This window comes from Stylophora pistillata, chromosome 3 (assembly GCF_964205215.1).
Source record: "Stylophora pistillata chromosome 3, jaStyPist1.2, whole genome shotgun sequence".
NCBI lineage: Eukaryota > Metazoa > Cnidaria > Anthozoa > Scleractinia > Pocilloporidae > Stylophora > Stylophora pistillata.
The window spans coordinates 3,099,886-3,119,311 of NC_142521.1; the positions used below are offsets into that span (position 1 = coordinate 3,099,886).

A 19,426-nucleotide genomic window follows, 5' to 3' on the forward strand; every position below is an offset into this window, starting at 1 on the left:
TTTTCTCAAATATTAACAAACTTTATCGCAAACGTTCAATACTCAGTTCAAACATCACTACATTATACAAATGCACTTCAGGGGAGTCGTTAGTTTTATTTTAAGAATACCAATAAATTTTAGCGTGTTCTGCCATACTAAAAACCGTCTTGAAAACTGGAGTTCATGAGGAGTATTATAACTCATCTGTTTTATACACATCGACACATTTCGTCATTCGCTAATATAGTCTCAATTTTTCTTCATTATAATTTTTGTTCATATATTTTGTTCATGACTATTTCTGTGGATCTATCTGTATTTTTTTTTTCAAACTCAAAGCTTGTATTCTCAGATCTGATTTGAATTTTTCCCTTTCAGTTGCTATGCATTTTTTGTCGTCATTCCAATTGATTTTGTTTCATATCGGGATATCACCTTGAAGTTGATGTGTTGTTCAGCATTTTCTCAACACATATTACAGATACAATTTTTGATTCTGAAAGGATTACATCTACGCTTTCTACCCGTGAGAGTTACAGTGCTGTAGAAGTGACCCCGGTTACAAAAGTCGCCATACAAAGGATTAACAAAAGGGAAAGCACGTTCAAGTCTTTTGATCATCATGGATTGTCCTCCTCATCGTCCGAGTTAGACATTGAAGGCGGAGGGACTGGTGACCCGTAATCATAAAAAGTCAGTTCTTTAAGATGGACTTGAAGTTCAAAGGGAGATACCATTCCATTACGCGCTCGTTGGTTTCTTTTGAGGCTCGCACTGTGAGTTTCATCGTCTTTTCTGTGTGATTGCGACGGAGTTTGCCCAATATTAAGCTGAGGAAGACGTCCATCGTTTTTAATTTGTCGTATGGCTCCGCGAGGCAGTGCACTCTTGGCGCGTTCGTGCGTGGTGCTCGTATCCGAGTTTGAGCTACTCACATTTCTGCATAAAGAACAGAGAGGACTATCCGGGTTAAACGTGTTGTTCTGTGCGTGTTCGCACTCAAGCCATACTCGATTAACATTGTTTAGTTTCTTTCCCGTAACAACAACGCTGTCGCTGACAGAGGAGATTGGGCGAGTGTGGGCTCTCTCAGTCCTTGAGCCTGCAAACTCGGGAAGTGATCTCGTGTGAAACCGGTTTGACCTGTCTAGGCTGTCTCTTTCCCCCGTTGTCATGACAACCTTTGAAACGGGTGCCAGTACCACAGGGCCCTTTACGCTTAAAGCTATTTCTCCCTTTGTGGGTCGAGCATAAGCTGCTATTGGTCGAGTCGGTGGGATCTGGCTTCTAGATGCCTCGAAAGGATCCCGTAATCTTCGAGTCAAACATTTGATGAGGTTTTGCACGTAGTCATCCTGAAGCTTATCATCCTTTCCTTGCATTGAATAAATATCTTCAGACAACATGGCGTGTTGTTCTCTTTTCTCTTTTCCGATTGCTATAACAGTTTCCAAATTAGACGAGCTGTTATTTTCTGCATTGCTTTCATCGTCGGACATGTGGGGTGTCTCAATGGTAACTCCCGTTTTCTCCGAGGTCCTCCCCGCTGATTTCGGCAGCTTGATTCGCTCACGAGTCTTTCTTATTTGAACTTTTGTGACAAAAGGAGTCATTACGACACTCTTTTTTTTAATTAACTCTCTTTCCAAGTTACTTTTTCCGTATTTAAGGCGTATTTGCCTTGCTTTATCATCCACTTGTTTGGTTTTAACTGACATTTTGTTACATTGAAGAATTGAGTTTTTACTGGCTCCTTTCTGGGATGGCGCAGGACTACGAAAGTGTCTCATCTGACTAGAACACCCCTGATTTCGTTCCCAGCCTGTTTGGAGCCATGCCAGGTCCTTCCGTGAGGTCGTTGCCATGGAAAGCTGGCAGCTGTACTAGTATGAGCAAAAGAAACAAACAAACGCTGAAAATGCAATATTTACAAGTTCTAACTCAATTCAGAGTGTATAAGAAGTGGAATTAGCCGAGTGATGTCTATGAAAAGGAACCTGTAATGTTTTCGCCAGTTTCAATATGTTTTAAATCTTGGGAAGACATCGGTAGTTCTCGGAAACGAGCGATTCATGTTCACGATTCTGCTAAAATCGCCATCGGTCCGAAGCTCTAAATTGTTTTTCTTGTCACTGGATCCGTAAAGATCAGCGGTTCGTAAAATGCATATGGAAGAACCACCGTGAAGCTCTTCAACCTTTTCAAGCGCGCTTTCTTCGAGACAAAAATTATGTCGTTATCCAGTACAAATTAAGCGAGTCTTAAAAATTTAATTTTGATGTGAGTCTTAATTATTCATAATCAGCCAAAAGTGACCCGTGTAGCTACACTTTTTAGATAATTTACCTCTTCAATATTGCAGTTCTACAATTTTTAAGACATACCATTAATGTAGCAAAACGATTCAAACTGGTTCAGGCTGCCCTTGACAGTTGGTTTTTAGACCCTAATGTATGTTGGATCACGGTTGATTCTAAAAACAGAACTTTATTCGCTTCTAAGTTTGCGCAGTTTTTTAATTAACACGACCGCACGACCGAGTCCAGCGACTAGGCGTAAAGTGGTCTGTTAAAGGACAAATGCATACATTGTTAGTTAAGGGGATTTACTTTGCGCTCAATTTCCTTTAGACAGGACCTCCTATGCAAATGAACGTAAGAAAGAGCAAGGAAGTACAAGATTATTTGCCGAACATTTCGGCGTAGGTGCTGTTCATGAATTACTTTCAAGTGGTTTACTATTAAGAATAGCTTGTTCAATTAATGGAGGAGTTCCCAAAGCGCTTCATGCTGGTGAATTTTTAGGATCTGTAGGCTAGCATAAGCCAATTATCTTTTTCACCTCTATTTCAGTCGTGCGGAGTACAATTTATTTACATTTCTTGACCTAAAAAAACCCAAAATACCCGCTCAGCAAATTTTTACTTTTAATTCAAAGAAGAAAACCAAACAATACGAAAAATGGAAATCTTAAATTAGTTGGTTATCGTTTTGTCTCTTATTACCTCGAAAAGATTTGCGAGAGATTTCAACTTTTTTTTATTGTGGATAAAATTAGTAACACATAACATAGATACAATCAATCCGGTGTTACGAAAGTTGTTTTTAGTATAACCGTTTGTATCGCTTTGAAAAATAGTGTTTATTTTTCAGTAATGAACTTACTTCAACTTTCGTAGTCTAACGCTGGAATATGCTTTGGTTTCATATGGTCATAGAAAATTGAATTTCGTTCCATCTATATCAGAAATTTTGGAGCAGCATTTGTCGCTGAATTCTCTTTGAAGCACTTATTTTGGAATAGTTCGACATTTCACATTCTTGTCAGCGTAAAAACTTTAATCGAACTTATTAGCCAGTCTGTGTAATCCCGCGAACTGAATTCATGTTCTAACACAATCTTGTAAAATTTGATTCTTGTTTCATTAACGTTCTCCTGAATGAATCTTAAAAACTGTTTTTTCGTTTCTGAGAAACGGAAGATTATGTCTCGCAAACCTACATACTCCAGTCGATGAAGTTAGACTCCTTTTAGGTACAATTAATCCAACATGCTTGGGTTTCCAGGCAACATTAAACAAATTTTATCGGTGTTCTTCCTGTTGATTAAAAAGTGCTATAGAAACAAACTGTCGGCCGATAATGATTAGATTCAGTGTTTTTTTCTTAAGATTTCACGGAAATCGTACGCGCATTAAAAAAATAATCGTTCTATTGCCGGCGAGAGCTAAAAATTCAACCGTTCGTTTGTCATGGTCTCGGCTAAAAAATTGAGACAAAAAGAACGAACGAGAAACTGGTGAAAGAGCATCGATGGACCATAATATGGGCAAGAACATATAACAATATAAAAAGCATAAAGGTTAAAAGCTCGTATTCGTTCTTTAAAAGAAGTAACCTCTCAAAATTTTCCCGCTTTCAGAGTTTCTTTGAAACGCACGTAGCTAGAGGAAAATTACTCACCTTGTAGTCCGTGCGTCGCGCGCGGAATATAAACCTGTCTACTTCGTTTGCCAGAAGTCAATTAAAATCTTAATGTCAAAAACTTAAAATTCAGATGCAGCTTTCTACGTCAAGTACACCTGCCCTTAATGAATTATGTCTTTATAATATATTAAATAGTTCCGTTCAAAACATCCAACCCCCTCTGCATTGGAAATAAAAACAACACTTGCGATTGGCGTTTCAAGCCTTCTAAATCATTTATAACTTTGGTTTGACATTGTAAGTCTAATGGAAGACTTGTCTTCTATATATAGCCGGTAAATTTAAAACGAATCATTTGAATTTTGCTCTCTATAGTCGTCTGCGTGTAAACGAAATGTAAATTGCGCATGTAAAAATCGCCACTGAAAACAATCGACATCAATTCATTGCTAATCGCTATACACACAAAAACTAATTTCAGTATTTCCCTACCCAGGACAGAACAAAGTCCACCGCAGGAGTTTTTCATTTAGCTCTGCTCCTAAAGAAAACAACTTTTCAGCCCAAAGGAATACATCGCTATTTTTAGACACTAAATTTTAACAATAATCCAAAAGGATTTCCTTCATCTGGGCATTAGTTGTCATGGAGATTAATGATCAGGAATCGCAACTCAATAGTTCTTGCACAGAGTACATCTAAGTTGTGAATTCAAACCCTTTTGATCCTGTTATAAAACACACGTACGTACTGTTTTTTTCGTTTTATGGCGGGAAGAGACGTAATAGCCGTCATCATTGTTGGTCGTATGAAATTTAGTAAAGACGGCAAAGTGGTAAATAAGTCTAACGTTGTCGAGCTCGTTCTAGAGGACCTGGGTACGAATCTGAGCGGCTTGATTGAGAGAGTCAGGCCAAACGGAGGTAGGAGGTAGCCGAGGGTGGAAATAGCGATGCAGTGAACTGAAAATACATGGAACACAATCGATAATTCAAACATGGCGAAGCACACTCACATCAACTTGTTCAAGTTTTTGTCTAAGCTGTGACTTGAAGGTTGGATTTCTGTTGCACAAGTACTTGCCTCGTGTTTAAGTCAGTCATTAAAGTGCTCACACTTTACTTTTATCTCCTTTTCTTATCTCCTGCATTGCAAGAGCCTAGAACAAGTCAGTTTCATTCAAAAACTTTCAATGTTCTTTTCACTTTGTCGGAAATGGTAGGCAGAACTAGTTTGTGCGCGGCAACTTTCGAGCAACTTTTAGCGTTTTCAGCAACTTTTTGTACCTCGAGCAACTGTCAGCAACCTAAAGAAAATTTTGCCTTCCTTGGCAACCTTTGAGTCAACAAATAGTTAAAAACTGACCAAACCATCAAAAAGGTCTTTATTAAAAGGTTTTTTAACTAAAACTGGTCAAAACTAAGGATGTCGCACCCTCTTACAAATAATTTATATAAAAAAAAACATATACGCCCACGAACTGGACAGCAGCGACCCAAACGGGCGCTTACATCCAGCGGTTATTTGCTTCAACAATAGAGCTTCCCGCCCGCCATCTTGGTATTTGCAGCAGTGCGAGGCATCACAATTAGAAGCTGAAATGTCTGACTAAGAAAATGAAAATAATACAGATATTGACCCTATTGAGGTTACCATAGCCGCAAGGGCAACTCTTAGTAGTCTCGCAAAAGCTTCAATTTCTAAAAAACGCAAAATTCAAGTCAACGAAGGCAAATACAAACAACGAGGAAGCGGTAACTGGACCTCGTCCTCAGGGAAAGGAAACACAACATGTACTTGGAATCGCGTGAAAGGCTATCCAAAACGTCATTAGAGAATACTTTCTATTATTAGTTACGTTGAGCATAAAGATTATATTGATCACAACAAATGATGTTAAATTACACTTACAACGTCATGTTTTGAGTAGTAATCTAGAACAAAGTGACAAAAGTAAGAAACTTTTTTAAATTTGGGTGGCAACTTTTAAACTTTTGAGCAACTTTAGAGCAACTTTTGGGTGTATTGTCAAACAACTTTTGCTGGATTTACTAGCATAATCTATTCATTTCTACCTTGATGTTAGGGAAGCGGCCATGTTTGCGATGTTGTCTTGATGTGGGTTTAAGGCTAGTTGCTAGTATAGTCCTTTGATAATAAGCTGCGAAGTAATTGTTGTCCTTTCTGTTAAAGCTTCACCTGTGAGAAGAAAGGAATCGTGATAAATTTCCAGGTTTTCGAAGAGTAGAAAATATCACTTCTTCCATTCAGTACCTGTTAGTTAGTGCCAAAACGTTCATGGCGAACACATTTGAATCGTATGATGCACGATCCTCGCAGTAGGTAGCGCTATTAAGCAATAGCGAAAATCAGACCTGAAAAAAAATCAGGCCTGTACGGGATTCGAACCACTGACCTCTGCAATACTAGTGCAGCGCTCTACCAATTGAGCTAACAAGCCAACTGGGAGCAGACCGTTAAGTTGATTCTTAATAAACCCGTGAAAGTGATAAATGAGATACAATGAAATATATGAAGTTCATATATTTTGTACTGCGGTATTAGATACATATGATGCACGATCCTCGCAGTAGATAGCGCTATTAAAGCAATAGCGAAAGACAGACCTGAAAGAAGAAAAAAAAAAAAAAAATCAGGCCTGCACGGGATTCGAACCACTGACCTCTGCGATACTAGTGCATCATATGTATCTAATACCGCAGTACAAAATATATGAACTTCATATATTTCATTGTATCTCATTTATCACTTTCACGGGTTTATTAAGAATCAACTTAACGGCCTGCTCCCAGTTGGCTTGTTAGCTCAATTGGTAGAGCGCTGCACTAGTATCACAGAGGTCAGTGGCTCGAATCCCGTACAGGCCTGATTTTTTTTTTCAGGTCTGATTTTCGCTATTGCTTCAATAGCGCTATCTACTGCGAGGATCGTGCATCATATGTATCTAATACCGCAGTATAAAATATATTAACTTCATATATTTCATTGTATCTCATTTATCACTTTCACGGGTTTATTAAAAATCAACTTAACGGCCTGCTCCCAGTTGGCTTGTTAGCTCAATTGGTAGAGCGCTGCACTAGTATCGCAGAGGTCAGTGGTTCGACTCCCGTACAGGCCTGATATTTTTTCAGGTCTGATTTTCGCTATTGCTTAAATAGCGCTATCTACTGCGAGGATCGTGCATCATATGTATCTAATACCGCAGTACAAAATATATGAACTTCATATATTTCATTGTATCACATTTGAATCGAGTAACGAAAATTGCCATCTCTTTCCAAAAAATCTACTTCATAGCACAAATGTTCATGTGTTAAATTATCTGAAATACTTCAAATTTTCTGGTTAATGTTCGACTGCTCGATAATTTTCACTCTTTTAACTGAGTCCGCTCCATGTGCTCTTATCTCCCGGCTTATTTGTTGACCTGTAGTATCTGTATTTTCATTTTGTGCCCAAACTATGGTTCACCAAAGCCGGTAAGATTATTGCTTCTGTTATTAAAACGGTCCCCTGTTTGTCATTATCTTTTTGTAAATTGTCTCGTTAATTTGGATATATCATTTTCCGATTGAAAACAATGGCTATTAACAATGGCTATTGAAACCAAAGAACTGTTTGAAAACTACCGCACTTATTCATGTCGAACAAATTGGTGGAACACAAGTTGTCGCGTTGAAATAAAAGTTAATTTAAGAATTTTTCGCGCAAAGTCACGAATTTTATTAATATACTCGGCTGATTTGGCAGCGAAGACGTCATTTTTTTACCTTTTACATCTGCTGGAATCTCAAATGTTAGAGAAATTGGTCCTTATTTTAGCAGTTTGATGAAATATACAATATCTTTGTAGGGCTCTAACATAATAGCTACACGGTGCTAGAACTAGTGATGAATTTTTTTATAATATCTTATAACTAGTGCTATTTCAGTTACTTGTCCATTTCTATATTTGCAATAATTTTGAATTTTACTTTCAAAGCAAATTAAATGTACACCATTACTATTTTTTTCTTCACTTCAGGAATTGATGACTGACGCGGCGTGGCTGTCTTTCGATTTCTATAAACTTCTTACATTTTCACGACCATTCTTTATCCTAAACTTTTTGGTGGGGGGTATTTATCAAGTCAACGCTTATATCCTTCCAAATGGTTTAGAAGACTGCAGCAATATAACACATGTGCGAGAAAATTTTTGCTTACGTATCCTCAGATTAGTTTGATGCAGCCAGTCTGCACAGTGTTTCTAGCGAGCAAAATGGACGTTAAAAGTGAAGAACTCACCCATCAAACTCTTTAGATTGGACGAATGAAAAATTCAATCGTGAATATTCACGTTTTAACAGATCTACAGTAAACATATCATTACTACATATTATCATTACATAGTGTTCTGTTGAGAAGCTTTCGGTTTAAGACAATGCCAAAATCTAAGCGGATTCTCCAATTAAACTGTTATCCTAGCCAAATGTTCTGTAGTTACCTCTTAGATACAGGGAACTCTGTCCAGCGATCGACTGCTTCCTCGGTAACAAAGCACAACAGCTGATTATTGCTTAAATGTTATACTGTATGGCCATTACGAGTCGTCTGCTGTTTACGTTTCCTTGTTCAAGCTTCGCTGCTTTTCTTTATCGAATGCGTCGTATGTCACGAGATCCATTAATTATAATTTTTTATGCAAAATTTGAAAGAATGTACAATAGCACCTGTCTCGAGTTCAAACAGCAAAATTTATCCTTCAACACGTCGACGAAGCTCCCATGTTGGTTTGGAATATGATAAGAAACTCGTCCTTTGAAATTTCTCATCGTATAAACTTAAAACATGAAAAAACATTGATTTCGAAACAATGCGGCCAGGAAAAACATTCGACAAACGCCATCAATTGCGTGGCAACACAAAGAGAATTAATAAGTACAAATCATTAATAAAAGATGTCTTACAATCTATCTAATCAACTGTTTTCTTCGCAAATGTTTTCCATAGTCGGCTTATGAAATTTGTCCATAAGAATTTCTTTTGAAACTAGTGTCTGTGACCTTCTCGCCATGAACTCTCTGCTCCAACATGCAGCTAAATTAAAAAGCGGAAACTCTGAGCCTCTAGCTCTCTCTGGGGAACCAAACCTAGCTTTGTACCAAGAAACTCACTTAACAGATAAATTTTCATTTTTCTTTATCATACCTGTTTTGGAATTTTGGAGAGATAAATGTTTCTACACAATTAGTATCTCACAACTGTTTAACTGAATAAAATTGAAGTGAAAACGTGTGTGTTAATATTGGCACCCTTTTCGCTGAGGTACCTGTTGAAATAAGAGCTTAATAGTGCGATTGGTTGAAGAACCAGCGGTCTCTTCTAGACAACAGATTTCCATGCGACACGGGTTCAAAAAATACTTTATCATAAGTCATTCAATTTCTGAATTATCACCAAAAAATGAATAGGGACAGAGAGAGAGAATATGTTAGAAGTTGTTGCATATAAATCGCAAGAAGAAGTGTAGCCATCTGGAATAAACTTGACCCAAGATTGAAACTATATGAAAAACCAGTTTCTTTTAAGAGAGCTTTGAAAAGGTATCTCCTGAATGACTCTTTATTTAAATAAGCATTCTATTTTAAAGTTATAAGTAATTTATATTGTATACAGCGTGTTAATAGTTCGTTTTGTATATATAGTACCAAGTATGTAAATTATGTAATTGTTCACTGAAAAGCCCCAGACGGGGATGTGTTCAATAAAATGTATGCATGTACGTACGTACGTACGTACGTATGTATGTATGTATGTATGTATGTATGTATGTATGTATGTATGAAAGTATGCACGTAAGAATGTTTCTAGATCTTCCGTTTTGCATTAATGGTCTCCTAAGATGACTTGATTCGGCTTGTAAAGGATCTTCATTCAACTTGAGAATTGGCGCAGATATTAATTCCTTGCTTATTCGTTCATGCAATCTGTAAAAAAATCTCGGGAGATCAGAAGAGTCAAAGCAACCTTGGTTCCGACTAAGTTATTCCACAACAGTTTACCACAGCGATCATCGAGACATGATTTTTTTTTTTTGGAAATCAGTGATTTTATTCTTTCTGTTAGAACTTTATTTATCACATAACATGCAAGTGTAGAGAACAGCGTGCGCAGAAGAGATGCCTGTTAGCAAAGGGCTTCAGTGAAATCGATTGAAAGGTCAAGTATGCACTCTCTAAGTGACTGAACACTTACAGGAAAGCGTCAGCAACACAAAAGAGGAACTGCAAAATACGAGACTTGATAGTTTGTAGAAGAAATAAGACCTTTTTTCATTCGTTTTTTCATTAAAAATACACATACTATTCTCCTCCATGAGATTTCGAGAGCGCGCGCCGTTCGTCACTATTACGAAATTCTTACGCAACAAAGAGTGAGAGATGAACTCATTTTCTTCAGTGCTGAACACAGAGACTGTTCGCGAGTTTGGTTCTGTTCAAAATCATAGATTATTGCGCGAATTTTCGCGATCGGTGTCCTGAAAACCAAAAAATGCGACAGTACGGAGATTTTCTCTATTCAAGTAGTACAGAAGAGGAGAAAAACACCGCGATATATCGAAAACTGAGGATGAAGAGTACCGCTGAGAAGAAACTTACCTTGCCGAACATCCAACCTACTGTCATAAAGGCGCTACCAAGTAGTCAACAGACGTTACCAAGCCTACGGCCCACGGAAAAGTTAAGTCTGCCGTCCATCTCATCGAAGGTGAAGAAAGCGCCAACAAGACTCAAGTCTTCAGTAAAGAGAATGCTACCAAGTATTCCCTTGGTGGAAAACGTAGCCGTGCCTTGTATTAAAGCAAACGTGGCTGCCTCACTATCAGTGCACCAGCTTCTACCGACTCTTCCATCCATTAGAAAGCAAGATGCTTTGTTAACTGAGAAACCGCAAATAAAAGTGAAGTCAGCGGTGAAACGGCTACTTCCGAATATCTCCCCGCCGGAGAAGCACTCTCCGCCATGTATTGAGCCGAGTGCAGTGAAGGCGCAGCCAAACTCGCGGCGACAAAGATTCTTGCCGAGTATTCCAACGCTTCCAACGATAAAAGAACAGCAATCACCAGTTCTTGAAGAAATGGAGGCAGGCACAGTAGGTGTTCATACAGCGGAAAGCGAACAGACGAAAGGAGTTCATCTCGTTGAGAGTTTTAAGTCAAAAGTGCTCAGCCTCGCGGAAGGGAACAAGTTACAAAGTCGTCAGATGAAACAGAAGGACAACAGTCTGTCCGATCCGAAAGAGGCAGTGGAGGCACCAAGGGCTGCATTGCAGTCGGCGGGCGAGGAAACACCTTCTAACCACAATGATGAGTTGCCAGAAAGATACAGAACAAAAAGAAACGAAAAAAACAAAGAGAAACGAAAAAAACATGAGAAACGAAAAGAACAAAGAGAAACGAAAAAAAAAATTACAAAAGGTAACCAGAAATGTCTCGAGGACTGAGCATGTCATGCCAAGTCTTAACCCGATAGACAATGACTCTTTGGGGAACCCTGAAACAGTATAGGAACGCTATGCGGGACTTTTGGTAAGTAAGTAGGCCAAGTGCATCTGCCGTTTTTTCACCCAAAAAAAGAGCTACCTCACAGAATCCCTGAACTGCCATTGCAAAAGCCATTTCCTTGCTCTAAGTGGGCACCAAATGAGTTCCGTTCTAGTCGTCAGCCAACGGTAGGAAAAAATATCTCAGAATCCAGGGAACCGGCATGCCAAAAGTCCTCCAATTTTACAAGCAGAGAGACTGTGTAGACTGCAACATACAGTGGAATACATAAGGACTTCGACAGTTAGGGAAATGAAATCATGCCTTCTAGGAATTCCAGAACAACCTCTGGCGTTAGATAAGGAGACAGCGGGGCCGCCAATGTAGACAACAACAGACGAGCCTTTCAGCCCGCAACATGTATTGGCAGAAAACAAGTCTTCAAGAACTTCATCTACGAGTGGAACGCAAAGCTTGGAGGGGCAGTGTTATGTACTGTATCATACAACAGCCATATTGAATTAGACAATCCTCCTGATCTTATGATGCTCATAGTACTTTCGTGATAGCATACATGACAGGCAGAGTAAAGCGCTATCACGTCCCCAACGTCCAATAGAAATATTCCTTCAAAACCTTTACAAAAGCAGTTTAGGCAAAGTCAGACAGCTACAGAAAAAGAAGCGATACCTAACATGAAGCCCCGAAAAGACGAAACACCATTGAACTCTCAACCAAAGCCAGGAGGTTATGCCTTTCTTAACCTTAAGCGCAGAGAGTTCGGATAGCTACAGCGTCTTCGACTCGTGGCGAAACGACACCGGGCAAAGAGGGACAGTCCCGTGGCATTTTGACCGTAAAACCAGCTTTATCCGGCACTCAGTCAAAACAAGAAAATGTGATAAAGCCAAGGCCTCATCCATCACAACCCACTATTAAGAAGGCTCTCTCAGTGCTCACCCAAGCGAGAGACGACGGTAGCCGAAGCGGCGGACGAAGGAGGGGCGAATCCTCCGAGTCTAAGGCTGACCGTCAAACAATGCAACTCCTACCCAGTCTTAGCTCCTCACACTTTGATACTACGGTAAAGCAGCCTTTGCCTAGCGTCCAACCGGAAGGAAATCACACTGTCAGAAAACAAGATTTTCAAACAATAGTTACGGGAAGAAAAAAGATATCCCAAACAATACATTTGTCGCAAGATGAATGAGAAATGTAATTAACTATTACTTTTTGTAGAATTTTTTTTCTACACTTGTTTGGCGCTAGCTCTCAAGCAAAGTTAACTACCATGTTTTGTAAATAGAAATTTCTATGAGATTAGGAGGGGAGCAAACGAAAGTTATTTCTCTGAACTTCTAAGCACAACAAAATTGGCCGAAGTCATGCAATTTATACATGAACTGTACACTAGTGAACTACTACAGAAGTTTGTCTAGGGTCGTTGCGGAGGCTTCGTACTAAGACAAGTATTGTTTCCGTTACCGTTGAAAAGAGGATCCGGGGTTTGTTGACAAAGGCTCAAATTTCCTCAAATTCTGTAATTAGTTCTGGTTGCTGCGATTTTTGTTTCACAAACTAAATTAAGATAGATATCACATTTCTTTTTTTCGTTCCATTAGGGCTCGAAAACAATGAGTCAGAGTTTAGGACCAACTTGCAATGATAACTCTACGATAATATGCAGAAACAACTGTAGTTACACAGCAATATCTTAAGCTTCTTGTTTGATCTAGAATGGATTCGATGAGCATAGATTGTTAATTGCCTCGGCGAAGATATTAGTTTCGAGTTTTCGTAACAAATCCGTTTTTGCTGGTATAAGTTTTTAAATCCTTATTCAAGTGTGTAATGTAAGTGATGTAAGTCAGTTGTCAGTGGCCAAGATGGCGAAGAGCTATTTGAGTATATATAGCCGTCTACTCTAAGCAAAATTTTGTGATCACCAAGCGTCCTGTCCTTAGTTAAAACCGCGCAGAGCAGTTATTTTGTCACATTTTCTTAGTTATTGCCCTTTTTACGTTAAAAAAGAATTGAAATCAATTACACTATTTTTTTCTTTCCATAATTGGCGTCTGTAAATCTTTCAAAAGACATTTGATGTCAACCCTTGTAAAGGAACAGGTATTTGCATTCCCAATTCCGATCCGTCGGTTCTTTAATTGAGATTCCCGTGGAACCCAAACGAGAAAATCAGTGTCTTAATACTCCTTTCAATTCCTGTAATTGGTATCTGTCAAGATTTTGATTGTCATTTGGGGACGGTTTTTGTACAAAACATGAATTTACATTTATAAATTCGTTTAACTGCGAGCTTGACTTACCTTTTAATTGGCTTGTACCGGGAGTAATATCAAATTGAGAGTTCCTATGTGATCTTAATTGTGGTAAACAGATCGTTACCTTTTACGCTTATCCCACAAAGCAAAATCTAAACCCTTCTTTAACAAAGGCGAAGCGGAACTTCAAACATACCCTTTTCTCGCCGAATAAAAAGTTTTACGCACTTTCTTTATTATCAAGTTTCCTATTTCGGCTCAAGAAACGGCAGTCTTTAATGAAAATATTCACTCCGCAGTCTGACAGAACTTTATCACGAAAGAGATCTATATATCATCCCTAGACTGCTGTAAACTATTCATTTGTGGATAAAACTCATCATGATCTGAACGTAAACCAGTGAATATCGCCAACAAATGTAGTAATCAAATTATTGGGATAAAAGTTCGTTCATTTTCATTGCCTCCATATATGGTCTTTTTTTTTTTGTTTACATTCTGTGTATGAATTTTAATTCCAGCTGCAAGCTAAGAGTCTATTCAGCCTTTTCAATCGACAACCGAGAAAGCACCTAAGTCTAACCTCAAATCATCTGAAGTTGAAATTAACTTTTTTGTCTCTAAGAATATATCTTCGAGCTTCAGAAATACGTACCACAATTAATATCATTCTTTACATCTGCGTCAAGACATTTTAGGAAATACTTACTTTTGGGATGAAAAACAAATTAGCGCACGAAAAAAACGAATTATGATAAATGATGCTACAGAATATTTTATATGGAGTGAGAAAAGATGCTCATCTGGACAAACTGAAAATTAAGTCTCAACTTTGTAATTAACCAACTCCACTTGTATGACAGAGTTTCGAAGTGTACCATTGTCTAAGGCCTATGTTTTCTTCCTGAAAAAGTTCCTTTAATTAGGTATAAAAAAACTGGTTCTCCTGCAACGCCACGAATACTAATTCCACGTATTTGAAAGTTAACACTGAATAAAAACGTTGGATTTAACGCTAGACAATCGGGAGATTATAGACGACGCTATAAATTTAAATACTGGTTTTTGGTCAGCAACTTCAGTATTTAACAATTATAATACAAATTAATTATACAACACGAACAACAGCGAAAAAGTGGTATTGGCGTCATATCGCATTTTGGGCGCCCTTTTAATCGAAGGAAATATTGTTAGACTATTTGTTGTCTGTCTAGCTTAAAAGTCTCTTGAAATAAAAAAATTTTAAAAAATATTAAAAAATTTCAAACAAATTTAAAAAAGGAGAAGAGATAGAAGTGGCGTTAAGTTCATAACTGAAAATATTACAAATAAGGTTATTCCGCCCGCAAACTTGTATTCACTGTGGCTTAGTTCTGACGACCTCGACTTCATTTCTCCTTGCTTGGAAGTGAGGCTGTGCGATGACTCAGTGGTAACATTATTTGGTACCAGTTGTCTAGTTCACTGGTCGGCTGCCGGCGTTTCAAAACAAACTTGCGTAAATTGTGCGTGGTCACTTACAGGAACTTTCGTTCACCGTCAAATTGACGATCACCGAGCAAAGCGACGATCTTAAGGTACGAGTCATAACAAAGTTAAAAGTCTGTCCTCTTAACCGCATCAAGTTTGCCACAGTACAAAATTTTTCGATATCTTGTAAAGTAACGCTGTTTACTATTTCAAGCAACACTTCCGATTACAGTTCTTCATGCATCAACGCGAAATGTGTTTTCATACCCTTTAAGTTAATATACAGACACCCTAGTTTCTCAGGTTTTTTCTAGGAATTGGTAGAATGTGGGACGAAAATTAAGAAAGCGCGATAAAAACCTTATTCCCATCAGGCGGTTTGGACGCCAAACTTAGTGGTGTCTCCGAGAAACGAATTTATGTTTTGCCTTTGAATTGATAGAACACTAAATGTCTATCACCTGGCGTTGCGATTCGTGGATTAAAACTTGAACAAAACCTGAGACAGACTCCCCAATGGACCATTCATTTTTATGAAAGCCTGAGCGAGACCCTCGCTGTATGTGTGAACTTTTGTTTTTGAACAGTTAGTGCTCTAATTACGATTGGCCCGTTCATGTTGTATGTTTGAAATCGCAGCATGTGTTTTTTCCTTTGCCAACTCTTAAATGGATTTCGTGGCGTACGCTGCTATTTCCAATTGTATCTGTATAGTTTTTTCTCATATCCAAGATCAAAGTAAGCTGTTGATGCCCTTTGAAGTTGCGCGCGAGGGTTTGGACAACTAATACGATTCGATCAAACTAAAATCAAATCTATCGCTTTATAATGTCAGAGCGGGCTTGCTGCAAGGAATACATCCAATAGATCCATCGCGCTGTGCTGTTTTTTTTACCTCCCGAGTACAGTTATGAACAACAATAATGATGAAACATCTCTCTTAAATTTCATCACGCGAAACGTAAAATTAATTTAACATCATCAGTTATTTGTATTTCTCAAGTATTTCTGTTTCTCTTTTCCCAGGCGCATCGGATATTTCTGATAAAAAAAAAAGTGACCGGAAAATCTCGGTTTATGATTGTTGACTTCGTTGCTGAATTTGAAAGCCGTTTGTACTTGTTGTGAAAAGAGAGCCTTTCTTTAATTAATTTTTCTTCCGTCCGACAAAGTAGACTAAATTCCCCGCAAAAATCGCCTTAATGAATTTACTCTTTGAAAATGCAAAGCAACTGCGCTCGAACAAATTACCTTCATTCATCAAACTAGGAAAACGTCAAATATATTCCATCGGCTTTTAATATGTCGTAGCCTATATTAGAAGTTAAATTTGGCCGGAAACTGCAAGGATATTCTTTTTCTGTGGCACAAGATACAAAGCTTAGTTCTTGTTTAAGCAATTTTCAGTTTAAGCACTAAAGAACACACGCAGCGCGTAGTGTAATTCAACGACTGTTCCGTGGGGCACAGTGTGTGGGCGACTCGGCCTGTTGTCATCGATGAGAAAGACTTGACGATTGCAGCTGTTTTTTGTGGGTGGCATCGATCGTCACGGACGGAAGAAAAGCAAATTCACGAGGCTTAAAACAAAAAGATCACCTCTGAGAAAACCACAACATACATTAAATCCTATTGAAAACCTAACTTGACAGATAAAAAAGCTGAAACATCGAATGCTCCGTGTTTTTCTTTTTCTGTGAACTAGGAAAAATTGTGGCAAAATAGGCAATTGGTTTCAAAACAGAAAGTTCTTCAACGCTCGTCTGTTGCCCAAGGCAACCATTTATTGCGGCGTTTATGCAAAAGAGAGTGGTTTTTAACAAGTGTTTGACATATTTGAAATCAACATCTCAGATGAAGATTATGTATGTTGCTTCTTACGCAAAACGGAAAAATAAAGTTTTGTTGATGAAAATCCGAGATAAAGAAGATTCCGATTATGCGGCACACGTTTGAAAAGCTTGGGCTTAGCGAGTATAAATATTTTGTCTCATCATGGGAATCCAACTTGACTGAGGCCAAAACTGGGTTATAAGAAAGCAACTCCCATGTTTTTAAGCATGACCTAAAGCGGATTTCACATAGTGTAATTTTTCATCTCTTGGGGCTTTTTTCGGGAAGTCGAAGTTTTGAGACTTTGCGAAGCTAAAGATTAGGCCCAAGGAAACCGTCAAGTGCCGAAAAATCCTCGACACTAATTTAATTATCCTTTCTTGAATTAAAACGAAGAGCAAACAACTTGAATAAGGCTTTTATTTAGCATTTCCAGACTAGGAATCGGTTAGCGTTCCCTCCATCAAATGGCCGCTAAGCATTTCTGCGGCAAATCGATCTGAGAACGACAAAAAGAACAAGACAGAACCAGGTAACCTTTTAGTGAAGTCATGTCCAGTCTCCAGATGGCTGTCTCTACGTCTATTTCACAGCCGTCATTAGATCTCGATTTGGAACATATTTCATTCCCCATTTTATGTCATAACTTTGTTACAGATCTCTCCCTTGTAATAAGTCATGGCTATTGGCTGTGCTCGCGAAAATCGCTGCTAAAATCGCAAACATAATTCCCACGCAAAATCACTGTGGCTTGTTTTGTCAGTGTAAAAGGAAAGAGAAAAAAACACAAGATATCATGAGAATTTGCAATTTAAAGACGTGGAGTGAGGGGGCAGGAAAATGTTTCAACGATATAAATTCGATGTGATGGCCCTTACGGCTAACGGTTAAAAATTTTGGCCATTTAATTTTAAGGTTAACTTCCTTCCTTTGTGATTGAATAAAAAAGTTTTTACACTTGACGTTTTTACGACCAATGGTTAAAATTGGTCAATTTTTACGCCTGACAACTATTTTTGTTGGCCGTTTTACGGCTAAAGGTTAACCCTGACTAAGACCCTCATGTTTAGCTGCTAGCTGATGAAGGAGACAACTAGGGTGGAGTAACGGAAGCGCACTTTACTTCGGGCGAGGAGGTTAAAGATTAAGGTTTAGTAGCATGGACTCACTCTGTTGTTCTCTTGTATAGGACTTTTTACAACCGTGGAAATTGTTGCGCGCTCATTGGTCGAGAGCCATTGTCAATAAGGTTATAGATCCCAAAAATTACGTATCATGTCACGCAAAGCTCAGCAATCTGTCGGAGGAAAATTTCGTCGCGTGGAAACATTTACAAATATTAGAAATATGGACACCAAAGAGTTTCTCAATTTTGATACTGGGATACTAGCAGAAATGTTTGAAGAATCGGTCGAAACTGACGAAAACGTTGAAGACAAACAAGAAAAAAATGAAAATTCTCGGTTCGCAACGTGCGCGGGTGATTTTCCGAAAACTTAGCCGCATAAACAGGCTTAATAAAGTCATAATTTTATTATAAAAAACAGGTTGACGTCAATTTGTTAAGTTAACTGCGCCTTGTGGTTTCACTTTAGTCAAAAATGTTGACGTCATTCGTATTATCAGTAAGGTTATAGATGATGGAAAATTGACATCAATTTGTTAAGTTACTCTCACACAGCCTATATTCAACAAGACAGTATTAATGGATACCATCAAACTGTTAGGGAAGGATACCATTTGCTGGGACTGATAGGGCTGGTTTAGAAAGAGTGGGAATTCTCCTAGTCGCGCCATTTTGTAGAAAAAGAGGTTAGCTCGTGCAGCTATAGGCACATTTAGCCCTTAACAAAGCCTTTTATTCAGTGCCTCAGGGTTGCACGATTTGGAGAAGAGAAATTATCGGCGGAAGCGCCCCGCGCGAGTGACGCGAAAAAGGCCGTGTAGCTGCAAGGCTTAATATCTTGGGACTTTGCACCAGTGACAAAGGGTTCATTGATGATGTAAAGAATGAACATGCTGCACAGTCAGTAATACTCCTCTAGACTGAAATCCAGTCCACGATTCTATATTTGAGCAATTGACCACTCACTGGTGTTCCAACAGAGTAAGTTGGCATTTCATCAAAATTCATTAAAAAATTCTCTTATTAAAAAGATAACCAAAAAACAAAACAATCGAAAAGACTTGCAAAGTGATAATTTGTGAAAAAAGGAAAAAATGAATAAATGAAATTAATCTATGAATTCTGGTATCGCACAGTGCAATAGATATGGTAGGTGCTTGTCAAGCGAACCAAAACTCTAGAATTTTAGCAGGCATTAATCCAGTTTTGGATTATCGGTGAGTTCCTGTTTACAGTTTATCGTTCAGGAACAGAAGTCGTTC

The 19,426-nt window shown here is 38.4% G+C and overlaps 3 protein-coding genes across 11 annotated transcripts in view; 2 read left to right on the forward strand and 1 right to left on the reverse strand.

Annotated features, from left to right (window-relative positions):
• LOC111330480 (uncharacterized) overlaps nt 1–19,426 on the reverse strand; it is a 25,201-nt gene continuing 5,775 nt past the window's right edge. For 2 of the 8 annotated variants that reach the window (XM_088751849.1, XM_022935339.2), the window contains exons 2-3: nt 5,984–6,107; nt 1–1,865 (exon numbers count right to left, since the gene is read on the reverse strand). In XM_088751849.1, the coding sequence (XP_088607975.1) occupies nt 603–1,847 (1,245 nt within the window). In that variant the 5' untranslated portion in view covers nt 1,848–1,865; nt 5,984–6,107 and the 3' untranslated portion in view covers nt 1–602. The other 6 variants (XM_088751848.1, XM_088751850.1, XM_022935338.2 and 3 more) reach the window with 6 other exon arrangements.
• LOC148734106 (uncharacterized) lies at nt 10,324–13,499 on the forward strand. The gene has a single exon (XM_088751853.1). The coding sequence runs from the start codon at nt 10,466–10,468 to the stop codon at nt 11,414–11,416; it is 951 nt and encodes a 316-aa protein (XP_088607979.1). The 5' UTR covers nt 10,324–10,465; the 3' UTR covers nt 11,417–13,499.
• Nucleotides 15,160–19,426, forward strand: part of LOC111330478 (uncharacterized) — a 24,986-nt gene continuing 20,719 nt past the window's right edge. For both annotated transcript variants that reach the window (XM_022935332.2, XM_022935337.2), the window contains exon 1: nt 15,160–15,312. The gene's annotated coding sequence lies outside the window, so the exon portion shown is untranslated. The remainder of the gene's footprint in view (nt 15,313–19,426) is intronic.

Excerpts from the sequence above, each read along its gene's own strand:
- LOC148734106 (XM_088751853.1), top strand. The coding sequence starts at position 10,466 with ATGCGACAGTACGGAGATTTTCTCTATTCAAGTAGTACAGAAGAGGAG.